The following is a 14,410-nucleotide window of genomic DNA, read 5'->3' on the forward strand; positions in this document are numbered from 1 at the left end:
GCCGCGGGGCCCCTCCCGCCGCCGGGGGCGGTTCCGCCATGGCCGCGCGGGGCCGGTGCCGCCCGGTGCAGGTGGTGGACACGGAGCTCAGCGCCGACGCCGTGGAGTGGTGCCCGGTGCCGGGATGGCAGCGCCTGCTGCTCTGCGGCACCTACCGCCTGCGGCCCGTGAGACCGGGGAGCCGGGGGGGAGCCGGGGGGGAGCCGGGGGGGAGCCGGGGGGGAGCCGGGGGGGAGCCGGGGGGGAGCCGGGGGGTGGAGGCGCGATCAGCCGCCTCGGACGGGGCTGCGGTCGCCTCAGGCACCTTCAGTCAGGGATGAGGTCGCCCTCAGCAGCTTTAATCAGGGCTGGGGTCACCCCTGGACAGGGTTGAGGTTGTTCTCAGCAGTTTCAGACAGGGCTGGGTCACTCTCAGCAGCTTCAGCCGAGGCTGAGGTCACCCTCAGCAGCCTAGGACAGCGCTAGGGTTACATTGAGCACCTTCAGACAGGGCTGGGGTCACCCCTGAGCAGGGTTGAGGTTGTTCTCAGCAGCTTCAGCTAGGGTTGGGGTCACCCTTAGACAGATTGGGGTCACTCTCAGCAGCCTTGGATAGTTTTGGGGTCATCTCAAGCACCTTCAGTCAGGGTTGGGCTTGCCCCTGGACGGGGTTGAGGTTCTCAATAGCTTCAGCCAGGGTTGGAGTCATTCTCAGCCTGGGTTGGGATCCCTCTCAGCAGCTTCCATCAGGGTTGGGGTCTCTCAGCAGCTTCAGCCAGGGCTAGGCTCATCCTTGGACAGGGTTGAGGCCGTTCTCAGCAGCTTGAGACATGGTTGAGGTCCCTCTTAGCAGCTTCAGCCAGGGTTCAGTTTGCCCTTGGATAGGGCTGGGATCGCTCTCAGCAGCCTTGGACAGGGTTGGGGTCACCTCAAGCACCTTCAGCCAGGGCTGGGGTTGCTCTCAGCAGCTTCAGCCAGGGCTGAGGTCACACTAAGCAGCCTAGGACAGCATTAGGGTCACCTCAAGCACCTTCAGACAGGGCTGGGGTCGCTCTCAGCAGCTTCAGCTGGGGTTGGGGTCACTCTCAGCAGCTTTAGTCAGGGCTGGGGTCGCCCCTGGACAGGATTGGGGTTGTTCTCAGCAGCTTCAGACAGGGTTCTGGTCGGCCTTAGACAGGGCTGGGGTCGCTATCAGCAGCCTTGGACAGGGTTGAGGTTGCTCTCAGCAGCTTCAGCTGGGGTTGGGGTTGCACTCAGGAGCTTTAGTCAGGGCTGGGATCACCCCTGGACAGGGTTGAAGTCGTTCTCAGCAGCTTCTGCCAGGATTGGGATCTCTCTCAGTGGCTTCAGTCAGGGTTGGAGTCATTCTCAGCCTGGTTTGGGATCCCTTTCAGCAGCCCCAGCCAGGCTCAGGGTGGTTCCTACCTGTTGTGGTGCCTCAGCACTTTTGGGGTCACCCCGAGCACCTTCGGCCAGGGCTGGGGTCACCCTTGGACAGGGCTGGGGGTACTCTCATCAGCCTCAGACGGGGCTGGGGTCGCTTTCAGCCAGGGTTGGGGGCGCTCTCAGCAGTCTGAGCTGGACTCAGGATGGTTTCTACCCTTCCTGGTGCCTCAGCAGGTGTGGGGTCACGCCTTGCCACCTCAGCCAGGCCCCAGGGTCACCACTGGCCCTCTCAAGGCCTCTCAAGGGTGTTTCCTGCCCTTCAGGGCACCTCAGCCCCTGCTGCCACCTCAGCCAAGCCCTGGGGTTGTTGCCCACCCTTCGCAGGCACCTCAGCTGCCTTAGTCCCTGCTGTCACCTTCAGCCACGCTGCCAGCCCCGATCCTGCTGGCTCGAGGTGGCCGCAGCGCATTGAGCAGAGCGGCTCAGGGTGGTTGGCACCGAGGGTGCTGTGGCAGCTTTAATCCCTCAAGGGAGGGAGTTGGGAAGCAGGAGCCCTCTGCCCTGCTCCTGCCCACCACTCCTGGCAAGATCTGGAGTGGGCAGAGGGCTGTGGAGGTGGAATTGCTGCTAAACTGGTGAGGGGGCTGGAGAACAGGCCTTATGAGGAGCGGATGAGAGAGCTGGGGGTGTTTAGCTTGGAGAAGAGGAGGCTGAGGAGAGACCTCATTGCTCTCTCCAACTACCTGAAAGGAGATTGTAGAGAGGAGGGTGCTGGGCTCTTCTCCCAAGGGACAGGGGACAGGACGAGAGGGAATGGCCTCAAGCTCCACCAGGGGAGGTTTAGGCTGGACGTTAGGAAGAAATTTGTCACGGAAAGGGTCATTGGTCCCTGGCAGAGGCTGCCCAGGGAGGGGGTTGAGTCGCCATCCCTGGAGGGGTTTAAGGGATGGGTGGACGAGGTGCTGAGGGACATGGTTTAGTGTTTGATAGGAATGGTTGGACTCAATGATCCAGTGGGTCTCTTCCAACCTGATTATTCTATGATTCTATGATTCTACTAAACCTGCTCTTTTCTTCCCAATTTTGAATGCAGGCTGACTCCCAAGGAAGCAATGGGGTCTGTGACCGGACAGGGCGCCTCTACCTTTACCACTACAATGAGGAGCAGCCTTACAGCCCGCTGACTGAAATCCAAAGGATTGACACTGCTGCCATCTTGGACATTAAATGGTAATGCTGGCCTGGGGCTCACAGCCGTGGGGCTGCTCCTCTGGGGTCCTCTGGCTGTTGGTGTGGCAGCAACAGCAACGTTTGCCAACTGGCTCCCACAGGGAAGTGTTCCCAGTTTCCTTCCCTGAGAAAAAGCTCTTTGTTTACACTCCTCTGCTTACTTATGAACAGTGGGTCAGTAAGTGTGGACCTCCTTTGTCCATGTAATAATACAGAGTAGATTTCCCCTCTGCATTATCCCTTCCATGCAGATTTGTGGGAATCTGAAGAGCTTTAGATTTTCTTTGTGAGATTTTTTTGAATCATAATACCATTTGGTTGGAAAAGACCTTTGAGATCATCAAGTCCAACTGTACCTGTCCACTACTAAACATTGTCCCTGAGCACCTTGTCTACCCATCTTTCAAATACCTCCAGGGATGGTGACTCCACTACTTCCCTGGGCACCTTCTTCCAGTGCCTGAGACCCCATTATGTGAAGAATTTTTTCTTAATATCCAGTCTAAACACCCCTTGGTGCGACTTGAGGCCATTTCATCTCATCCATTTATTTGGTCAAGTACCTTCTCATGCATCCTGGAATAAAAGTTATGACTTTGCTTTCCTTAAATATAGAAGAGATGGACATTCAAGACTTGTTTAATTTGATCTTTTAGGTGCCATGTTCCTGTTGCAGAACATCCCATGGTTGGCATTGCAAACTCCTCAGGCGCTGTGGAGTTTTGCCACCTGACTGGAAGCAAGGTAGGTGGCTATCACGCCTCCTGCTGTTGAAGCTGGTTTTAGTTTGGACTTGATACATCTCTATATTTATTAGCGGTGTACAGAGACCTGCAGGACAGCTGTATGGTTTCCATGGCTTCCTCATTATCCCTAGCTTTTTAAACAATTCATTTGTCACCAACTGCAGAGTGTGGGAGGTGAGCGGTGTGAGAGGAGCGAGAGTAAACCCTGGAAACTGTGAAGTACAGACTAAAGGCAAACACAGCTTAAGATGCAAAGTTGTTAAAAGCAGGGAAGGCTTTTGGAGAAGGGTGTCTTTCCTGTGGGAAAGGAAGGAGTAATTGAGAGCCATTTCTACAGAGCAAAGAAAATGGAAGCCAGTATATCAGGGAATTCAGCTGTCAGGTCTGGCCCTTTATCATTCACTGAGAAGAAGCAAAGTTAAAGGGCGTTTTGGTGGGAGGTGGGAAACAGATGGGTGGGGGGTCCTGTGGTGGGAGTGTTTGCCCTTCAGCTGGTGCTGAACGATCGTGTGTTGCTGTGGGACATTTCATCTGCTTTAGTGTGGGACCCTGCTCTGCTCTTCAGTCTCTGGGAAGCAGCTGCTGTGGGAGTAAGCAGGGCAGATGTTGCTATGTACCTGCTGTCTTCGCGGTCTTAACCCATTCCTTTTCTTTCCAGTAGAAGAACAGCTGCATGTTGGAGCCGTGCTTCAGGGTCGATGTTGGCGCACAGTGTTTGGCCTTGTCTTTAGACTGGTCCACAGGACGAGAGCAATGGTGAGGAGGGGAGGTGAAGGCTGCCATTGGAGGCGGTTGCGTGTGAGAGTTTTCAGCCTCTTTATTCAGTTCGCTTTGATGAATGAACCTTTGGTGGCTTTTTGTGAAGTGTTTTATGGCTTTCATGGTCCTGGCTGTGTCTCCACCTCTCTAGAAGTGACTATAACCAGGGCAAAGGTAACAAAGGAACAGGAACGCACAGTGTGGCCATCGCAACAGAGACTAAACCAGCAACCACTGTATGGTTGTGCTGCGGTGAATGGCCGCAGGCAAGCCAGGAGCACATCTTCTGTTGCCTTTGCTGAAAGGAAGGGCCAGGATGGGATGCAGATGGAACCACTGGTTCCAGCTTTGCTCTTAGAACGGCTGAAGTTTTAGAGTGAAGTTCTGCTTAAGAACTGCAGCAAGAGCACGTGTGGGAAGTTCAAACATGGGTTAGTGAGAAATGGGAGAGAATTGATTTGGAGGTGGCTCCTTCCTCTTTCACATGCTCTTTTATTTGATTTCAGAAATGGCATCACTGCATGAAATAACATCAGTCGGTTGTACCTTGGAAGGGGTAGGGTCTGTGTTTGCTGTAAGTTACACAGAGAGTGGTGCCTTTGCTGTGAGACTGGAAACTGAGGGCATCAGGCAGGCACCTGCTTAATGCTGTAGGGGAAATACTTAGTAGCTTTTGTTTATGTTAGCTGTTTCTGTGCATGCTGTTCAATAAATAAGTAGAATTCCCAGTTACGCTTCTTCCTTATATTACTTCTTCCCCTTGTCTCTGCTCTTCAAGATAAATGATTACTGCTGTGATGAAAAGTTCCTTAAAAAGCTGTCACTGTTGTCATTTGAGAGACAAAAGAACCCAGCTCGAAGCTGAATGTGCAGCCTTCAGGTCTCTGTAGGAAGAATGTGACCCTGTGTCTCTTGTGTGGAAACTGGGGAGATTCATTACGGTTTAGTGACTGGCATGGAGTACAGAAATGGAAAGAAGCCCTGAGCCACCGAATTGGTACTCACAGCTGCAGGGAAGCACACGGAACATTCCTGGTTCATGCCTGGGAATGTCAGAAAACCTGTGAGCTGCAAAACTTAGGCCATTTCTGCAAGAACGTCATGTCCTAAAACTGCAACTGAGCTGTGCTATGGGAAGGGGGTAGGAGAGGTCAGGATCAGCCAGTGCTTCAGATGTCTGTGGTAGCAGGGAAATAAAATGTTTCTTCACGCTCCAGAAGAGACTCTGAGGGGTCTTTGTCAGTCTGACTTGGAGTCGAAACCGTCCCTCTTTGCACGGGATTTGTTTATTGATGGAATATCAAGCACCTGAGCAGTAAGGTTATGCATCTAGGAGAAAGACAGGCCCACGGCTGGTTTGCTTTCCCTCACTGTGTGCGAGTGGCTTGTTCCTCTGTGAGATCAGGGAATGTGGATCATCGGAGTGGTTGATTTTAGATGGGATGGGATAATGTTGAAACGAGTTGTGAATGTGTGCACTCTTCCCACTGCAGAATTGGCTTCTGCCAGCGTCCAGTTGAATCAAACACACAGTGGATCTTGTTACGTTACCTGTCTGTACTTTGGCTGCTGTTTTTCACTCCAGCGGCTTCATGGGACACGAGTTTCAGTAATGGCTGATATTTAATTTGTGTTCCACTGTAGTGGCCGTCCTTTGAGAGTGATCAGCAGTGATTCCGCGGGGAAGCTGAATCTCTTCTCCATAGATGAATCTGCTCCTTCTGTGCATGTCCTGAACCAGTGGGAAGCTCACAAATTTGAAGCCTGGATTGCTGCTTTTAATTACTGGGACACCAACATTGTGTATTCAGGTCTGTAAGGACCAGGAGTATAATTTGGGGGTGTGGGGGAGGGAGAACCTTGTTTAGGGATGTGTCCCCCATGGGATTTTACTTTCCAGGGTTGCATACAAAGTTTTCATTGCACTTTCTGTAGGAGCTGGGGCCTCTGCTAGGTGTAAAAGATTTCTTGATTGTGGGAAGTACCTGGAGTTAATGCGGAGGAGCTGTGTCTTTTAAACTTTGGCTACTGGCAAAAAAGACAATGATCTATGGTGTGTGAAAGAGAGCTGGAGAGCTCCCAGAGGCTGGGCATTGTATCTTCTGATTTGTTTTTGCTTAGCAAGGTGAGGATATTGTTAATGCATGTCTCTTCCGTGGTGCTGAGTACTATGAGCTGCAAGCGATGTCTGGTCCCCCGTTAAATGCGGTGAGATCCTCTGGCTGAGGAGCACCAGCTCTGCGTTAATAACTGCCTCAGCGCCCTGCGCTGTCTTTTTGGAGGGAGCTGAGGGCAAGGGCATTCTGTCTTTGCAGGAGGAGATGACAGCCTGCTGAAGGGCTGGGACACCAGGTGCAGCCCAGAGGCTCCCGTCTTCACCAGCAGGAGGTAAGCACGCTGCGGGCCTCAGCTAATGCTTGTGAGCGTATGGTGCTCCTCTGCCCCTTCCCAAGCCTTGGATTTAGGGACGTGCAGCGACAGTGCAGTCCTGCTGCCTCCCCTGGGAAGTGGAGACAGCTGTCAGATTATTTGCATCAAGACAGCTTCAAGTTGAAACTTTCTCTGTATCCTTTGACATAACAGACCGACAGCTCACTTCCACACCTGAGGATGGTGAAGCATTTTGATTGACGCTTCTTCTGGGGATTTGTGTGTGTTAGATTTGGATATCTTGCTACAGAATTGTTTTATTCAATATTTGGTTCTCTACTGTTCCCTCATGTGAAGTAATCTCTCTTTTCTGGTGGTTTAACTTATCTTTTAGAGTATGACTAAAACAATATAGATGACTCTTGAGTGAAATTTTATTTGTTACCTTAAAATACCTTGGGGTTATTGCTATGGAAACACTAATGTTGGAAGAGAAGTCTCCTAGGAATGGAGTTATGCTGATATTCTTACAGTCTCTGAACAGCAGTTTGTGGTGGAAATATTACCAGAAAGTACTTGTGCTGAGAGGCTGCAAGTAGAAGCTTTGCCCTGAAAAGGCTGTTGGACTGTAGATGTGTTTCACTGGACTGAAATTTGAGTTCACCTTACTCTCCTTTCCTGAGACACCTTGATGCAGTCTTGTGGACCTAGAATCTTTGAAATTCAAGGAAGAGTCCCTTCCCACATCGCACACCGCTGTGTCTTCCCTCTTCCGTATGTTCCTCTTTTGCAGACACTCAATGGGTGTGTGCAGCATTCAGTGTAGTCCCCACCGGGAGAACCTTCTGGCTACTGGCAGGTAAATCCCTTCTGGCTGCTCCTCCCTAATGCCACCAGCCTCCCCTGTTGTTTCGCACGCGCTGCTGCTGCTTGAGGTGTGGTCTCTTCAGAAATTCAGCGTGGCGAAGGGCTTGCCCATCTTTCCTGATTTTTTTTTGTTGCACTGAAGCAGCTTTGCTGCCATTTGCGTGTTTTTTTTGTGATGTGTCTCCAGCTATGATGAGCACGTGCTGCTGTGGGACCCCCGGAACATGAAGCAGCCGCTGGCAGACACCCATGTTGAAGGTGGAGTTTGGAGGCTGAAGTGGCACCCAACCTGCGATTTCGTGCTTTTAGCAGCCTGCATGCAGAGTGGGTTCAAAATCCTTGACTGCCGCGGCAGCATGGGTGAGTGTTCAGGGGAATGGAAATGCTCTGGCGCTGCTCTCCTTTCCTACCTGCAGGTTAATGGGGAAACTCCAGCTCTGTGCTTGCTAGAAAGATCTAGATGTTAATAGCCATAGACTTTTATTTGAATGCAAGGTAACTCTTGTGGTTTTCCCAGACCTGTGCTCAGTGCTGGTCTGATCAGTTGTGCAAAGGCGCTGTCGTTATTTGTGGGTAAATCCCTAATTACTTCTTTTACTGGAAAGAAAACCTGTTTGGTTTGGTGTGAAAGCATTACCTGTTGACACGGCGATTCTAGTTTGTATTCATCCTGGTTCAAAGAGGTTCTTCTGAGCGTCAGGTGGTGCTTTGCTGCCAGCAGAAGTCACTGACCTGCTGATGAATTGGGTATTGCCTCAGGCAGGAAGGGCTGTGCAGTCTGGTTCATCTAGAATAACACGAATAAGCCCTCTGTGTGAATCAGAAGATATTTACGTGATTAAAAGCTGTTTTTCATTTGCATTACAAATACAGTCTTTCATAAAATGGTTGCCTTCCTGGGCTTCTCCAGGCCTTGGGCAAATCCACAGCTTGCAAAACGAGTATAACATTTCTCCTGTGTAGGGCAGGGAGAAACCTGGTGTCCATTTAATATCAGAGTAAGTGTTTGGCTCTTAGGGCTCATGGGAAGAACATGTCTGCAGTTTAATAGCCAGAAGCTGGCCTGGCCATCGTACCAGCTCTAATTATGGCTGAGTGGGGATCGCTGGGTGATCTGTCCAGGCTTTCTTGAGCCCTTTTAGGGATTTTGAGTAATGAGGCTCTTAAACCTCATGCAGGTTAGCCCCTATATGCTTACTGAACCAGGGAAAATCAAAGCTAGTGAGAGGGGGCTGAAGAACTATCAGGAAAGGTAGAATCTCCATTCTGCTAGAAAGCTTAATCCTGTCATGAAGAAGGCAGTAACCGGAGAACTCTTCCTGTAGGATGCAGCCAATACTGGAATGGCTTGTGAGTGGTCTGCAAGAAACCGTTTCACAACTTGAGTTTGGCTTATTTCCTATATCTATTTTTTTTAAGTGGAAAACATGGAGGAATGTGTCATCCTGTCATCCTATGTCTTGCACAATTCCTTGGCCTACGGGGCTGACTGGTCAAGGCTCTGTCCGAAGGATTCCTTGACCCCAGCGCAGGACTCTGCCGCTGCCTGCCAGTCTTTGGAGGAGCCTGTGGGAAGATCGGAGGAAGGAGACGAGAGACTGAATTTGCAGATCCAAAACCTGAAGATAATTTATGAGTCTCCTACAGCTACGTTTGATGTGATACTGGATGAGGAGAGTGATAGCCCTGCCTTGCCGCTCAGAGCAGAGGGGGGCCCTAAGCTCTCTGGGGGTCCTGGCCAGGACAGGGGCGCTGGGAGCCCTGACCGAGGGGCAGATCCCAAGTCAGCCAGCAGTTCTGAGTCAGGAGCTCAGAGACCCAACGGAATGGGCCTGGATAAAAGCGGCGATTCAGCCAGGTCCATAGATAGCCCAAAAGAAACGAGCATTGTAGCAACTTGTTCTTTCTATGACAATATCCTCCATGTCTGGAAGTGGGAGATGATCTTGGAGACACCAAGTTCTGCATCTCAATCAGAACGAGCAGTTGATAGTTTGCATTGACCGGTCCCAAGGGAGAGGGCTGGGAAATCTCCTGTACCAAGAGCTACAGCTGAGCTTATGCTCTGCCTCATTTCTGTTGGGCTTTTCCAGTCCTGTTGTTGAGCTTGTGAGTTTTTAGGCCGATACGGATGGAATTACTGGTGTTCAGGTTTCAGCAGTGAGGAAAGCCTTTGCTTTGCGGGGTGTGGTCAAGCACAGACACCTTTGTTTCATTTTCCCTTACTGTCCTTGTTCCAAGTAGGAGAGCCTTCCTTGCGAAGGCTGCTTGTTTGTACCTTATTTGAATCCCTTCAAGGCTGGTTTGCCTTTGCACGATTGATCTGCGAAGCCTGTTCTCCTTCCATCACAAACCAAACCTGTCTGCGCTGCTACGTGCAGACAAGCTAACACTATCGGAGCTGTCCTGGGCTGCCTGGGAAAGCCCTCGAGTAGAAGCTTAGCTGCGTGTATAGCTTGTGGTGTGGTCTGTAAACTGGTCTGTACCTTGAGCTGTTGCTCAAAGACAGAGCAGGCACCGGCGCTGCATCTTCATTAAAGACACATCAGTTTTGAGAGGGAAATCCAAACTGACCGGTATGCTCAGCACTGGGAAACTTTGTTCCAAGCAACGCCCTTCAGTGAGCCCTGTCGTGCTGTAGAGCCGACCTCAGCTCTGTGGGATCAGATTCCTCTTTCCTGCTCTCTGCAGGGACACACGCTGAGGGCCAAAGCCAAGATCTTTCTGTTTTTTAAAGGTGAACAGCTTTAAGGTCAAATCTCCAAACATCTTTTAAGTTGAAGTAAGTACAGAAACCAAAATCTTCACAGCATTGCCCTAACTACCTCCAGGAACGGCTGCAGGATTTCTCGTGGTTGCTCTGTTAGGTTTCTTTTTTCACTGTGAAATAGCAGCGGAACACTGTTTCTGGAATGCTCTCTTCATTACCTTCCCAGAAACAAAAAAACCAGCTTAAACTAGGGAAGTAACTTCTAGCTCGCATGGTTTGAGGGTCCTAACAAATTGGTTGCCTGAAGGGAAAGAACACCAGCAACAGCTCTGTGTCTGTAATAGTGCTGCATCTAAACAAGGTACAGCAGATCAGTGTTTTACTGCTTTGAAACTCCCTTTTCAAGGGTGAATGTGTATTTTAGAAGACGTTCCTGAGCGCTGTTACACCAAGATTCATATTCGTAGTGTAAACAAGAGCTTTTCTTAAAAAAACACCCTATTTTTGGATGTTTCTAAAATAAAATCAATATAAATCATTTATCCTTCTAGGACATGTTGATTTTTAACAGGCTGTCACAGACCTGCTGCCTCGTCCTGAGCTGGCTCAGTCTCTCTCTGAGGGTGTTTCGTAGTCTAGGATGTTCTTTGGGGATCATAGAATCACCAGGTTGGAAAAGACCCACCAGATCAAGTCCAACCATTCATGTCACACTAAACCATGTCCCTCAGCATCTCGTCCACCCGTCCCTTAAACCCCTCCAGGGAAGGTGACTCAACCCCCTCCCTGGGCAGCCTCTGCCAGTGCCCAATGACCCCTTCTGTGAAATATTTTTTGCTGATGTCAGGCCTGACCCTCCCCTGGTGGAGCTTGAGGCCATTCCCTCTTGTCCTGTCCCCTGTCACTTGGGAGAAGAGCCCAGCTCCCTCCTCTCCACAACCTCCTTTCAGGTAGTTGTAGAGAGCAATGAGGTCTCCCCTCAGCCTCCTCTTCTCCAGGCTAAACACCCCCAGCTCTCTCAGCCGCTCCTTGTAAGACCTGCTCTCCAGCCCCCTCACCAGCTTCGTTGCTCTTCTCTGGACTCGCTCCAGAGCCTCAACATCCTTCTTGTGGTGAGGGGCCAGAACTGACCCCAGGATTTGAGGAGCGGTCTCACCAGTGCCGAGTACAGAGGGAGAAGAACCTCCCTGGTCAGAGCAGCCAATCCAGTTTCATCACCGAGGGTGTATCCTCTGGTGACACGGCTTAGGACTCTTGTCTTAAAAGGTTGTAATGCTTTTTTATTGCCCTGTAAGACTGAGACAGCCTGAGGTTAAAGAAGCTGGAGTGGTGCCACAGAACACAGAACGTGGGGCACTCATTACAAGTACTACACTTGTCCCTGCATGGCCTGGAGCAATAAAGAACCTCCTACTGTCACCTGCCTTCACATGGGGAAAGTAAAGCAGGGGCCTTGTTTCATAGAATCACAGAATTCCCTCACCCACACTGCCATGTGGTTCTTGAACCCCCAGTGCAAAGCTTGCTCCCAGCTTCTCCAGCAGGTCAGGGCTGCAGCACGTGGCCACGGAAGGCAGCGCTGTGTCCCCTCCCCACCACCACAGCCCTGTCCAGCCCTGGAAATGGGGATTTATTAAGGACTCATCTGTCGGACTTCATTACAGGCTGGATGCTCACTGAGCACACCATAAACACATTTTTGTTTTCCAAAACCCATTTAATTGTGATTTAATTCTCTAAAGTTGAAGCTTTGCTATACTTCATGTTTGGAAAACCAAATGCAAACCCCCTCGCCACAGACACTCTCCAGACACAGAACTGTAGCACAGAAGAACAGTCTTCTCAAAGACTCCAGCGCTCTTGCGTCAGAGAAAACACGTTATTCCCGAAGACATTTAGAATGTAGCAGTTTAAACAAAGTTGCACACAATCATCTAGGTAAATGGCACTTGTATCTATTTAATTTAATGATCAGCAAGATGTAGCTCTTGGAATATCTGTCCAACAATGTTCTTGAGATACATTTCAAATTTAAACTTTGCAAACTCAAGCAGCTGCACGGCTGAGGAACATACATTGAATGCACTGATTAACAGTATCTTAATTTACTCCAAGAGAAAGAGGAGCTTGGGACAGTTGGGAAAACCTGAGACAGTGTGCACTGCAGTTCTTGCAATTCAGCATGTGGGCTTGGTTTTTGCCTGTTGGAGCTCTCATTTCTGGTTTGATCAAACACTTAATTGGGGCTGGAAATAAATCCATGAGAGTAAATCCATCAAAGTGTTCCTGCTTTTCCTGCACTCAGTGGAAGTGCTCAGACATTTGGCTTGCTCTCCACAACCAGGCAGCTCCAGGCTTCTCAAAGAGCTAAGACTCAGCCTCTTCTGTTTTCAGTAGACAGCAATCCCTTCCCAATGACATTTCAGCAGGTAACTCCAGACTTCTCAAGGAGCTAAGACTCATCCTCTTGCTCACAATGGACAGCGATTCCTCCTCAGAATGGTTTGCAGAGAAACTACCTCCTGCTAATTATCCTGGTCAGAGAGCAGGATGCTGGCACACAAGGATTTGCTTTTAATAGCCTGTGATAGAAGCTGTTCCATAGTTGCTGGTGCAGACTGGGTCTCATGCAACAGCGATGCTCTTCCAAGCACGCATTCTGGTGCACGCTGGGTTGTGCACAACAGCGATGCTCTTCCAAGCGCACCTTCTGGTGGAGGTTCTTCACTGCTCGCTCCATACTGCACGTACTTGGGGAAGAGCTGGAAGATCTCACCTGCAGTGTGCTTGGAAGAGCATCGCTGTTGTGTGCAGCCCGACCTGCAGCCAAGATCCTCACCGCTTGCTTTCTTACCACATGGAGATCTTGGGGAAGAGCTGGAAGAGCATTGCTGTTGTCTGTGACCCAACCCGCACCCAGGATCTTCACTGCTTGCTCCTTAGCGCACGTAGTTCTTGGGGAAGAGCTGGAAGAGCTTCCCCTCCTGCGTGGGCTCAAAGCCGTACTTCTCCAGGTTGTTGGGATCGTACGCTCCTTCCTTCACGTCCTTCTGGATGCGGGGAGCCACCAGCTCGTCGAAGAGCGCCTTGGCCGTCGGGGCCGGCTCGGAGCCCTCGGGGGCGCGGTAGGAGACGTAGGGCTTGAGCTTGAAGCCCCGCAGGTCGGGGACCACGAAGCAGGGCACCATCTCGCGGATGAGGAGGAACTTCTTGTTGGAGGTGAGCACGCCCAGCCTCTTGGCCCCGCGGCCCTTGTTGAAGCTGCGGGGGCCGCGCTTGCTGGTGAAGGGAGAGAGGCGGTCGGCGCCGCGCACCAGCCCGCGGGCCAGGCCGGACAGGAGCCCCATGGCCGGAGACAGCGCGGGGGGGCGGCCCCGCTCCCATCGGCCCCCGCGGCGCCCGCTCCCATTGGCTGCAGCCCCGCCCGCTCCCATCGGCCCCCGCGGCCCTCGCTCCATCGGCTGCAGCCCCTTCCTCTCCCAGCAGCCCCCGCGCCGCCCCCTCAGAGGCTGCAGCCCCGCCCGCTCCCGTCGTGCCCCGCGCCGCCCTCCCCGCGGCCCCGGCCCCGCCCCGCCCGCTCCCGTCGGGCTCCGCCAATGGGCGCCGCGCGTCTCGCGGGGGGCGAGGGCTCCGGTGGATCCCCGAGCTCCGGTAACTCCCGCAGCTCCGGCGGGTCGTTAGGGCTCCGGCGGCTGGCGGGGTTCCTGGGTCTCCGGTAGCTCCGGTAGCTCCGTGCACTCCTAGCGCTCTGGCGGCTCACGAGCTCTGGTGGGTTCTTTGTGGCCTCCCATGACTCTCGGGGCTCCAGTGAGTTCTCGGGGCTCTGGTGGGTCCCGAGCTCCGGCGGCTTCGTGGGTGTCTGGGCTTCTTGGGGCCCCAGTGGGTTCCCCCTTTGGCTCCGCGGGCTCCCAGGGCCCTGGTGGCTCCCGAGCTCCGGTGGGTTCCTGGGACTCTGGAGACTTGCGAGTTCCCGGCAGTTCACAGGTCCCTGTGGGCTCCTGAAGTCTGGTGGTTCCTTGAACTCTGTGGGCTTCCCAGGGCTCTGGTGTCTTAGTGGGATCTGGGATACTGTGGATTCTGGGTTCCTGTGGGCTTCCTAGGGCTCTGGGGGGTTCCTGAGCTCTGGTGGCTCCTTGGGCTCCAGTGGGTTCCCACCTTCCCGTGGGCTCCAGCAGCTCCATTGGCTCCTGCGTTTCCAAGGACTGGAAGGGCTCCAGTGGTTCTCTAGCTCCATGGGTTCCTGGGTCTCTGTAGGCTTCCAGATTCCCGTGGTCTCCTGGGTGTCTCCTTTGGTTCCGTGGGCTTCCCAGGGCTCCGTGGGTTCCTGCGGCCCCATGAGCTCACTGGGCTCTGGTCGTTCTTG

The 14,410-nt window shown here is 52.3% G+C and overlaps 2 protein-coding genes across 2 annotated transcripts; one reads left to right on the forward strand and one right to left on the reverse strand.

The window, feature by feature from the left end:
- Positions 1-24: 24 nt before the first annotated feature.
- On the forward strand, positions 25-10,579 carry DPH7 (diphthamide biosynthesis 7). The gene is made up of 9 exons (XM_069873241.1): positions 25-167; positions 2,459-2,595; positions 3,252-3,339; positions 4,003-4,097; positions 5,745-5,911; positions 6,416-6,488; positions 7,264-7,329; positions 7,525-7,697; positions 8,757-10,579. Exons 1-9 carry the CDS (start codon positions 39-41, stop codon positions 9,338-9,340), a joined length of 1,512 nt encoding a protein of 503 aa, XP_069729342.1. The 5' UTR covers positions 25-38; the 3' UTR covers positions 9,341-10,579.
- Positions 10,580-11,986: 1,407 nt separating this feature from the next.
- Positions 11,987-13,421, reverse strand: MRPL41 (mitochondrial ribosomal protein L41). Its single transcript, XM_069873196.1, has one exon. It carries the CDS (start codon positions 13,392-13,394, stop codon positions 12,987-12,989), a length of 408 nt encoding a protein of 135 aa, XP_069729297.1. The 5' UTR covers positions 13,395-13,421; the 3' UTR covers positions 11,987-12,986.
- Between the last annotated feature and the right edge of the window lie 989 nt (positions 13,422-14,410).

This window comes from Phaenicophaeus curvirostris, chromosome 20 (genome assembly GCF_032191515.1).
Source record: "Phaenicophaeus curvirostris isolate KB17595 chromosome 20, BPBGC_Pcur_1.0, whole genome shotgun sequence".
Classification (NCBI taxonomy): Eukaryota; Metazoa; Chordata; class Aves; order Cuculiformes; family Cuculidae; genus Phaenicophaeus; species Phaenicophaeus curvirostris.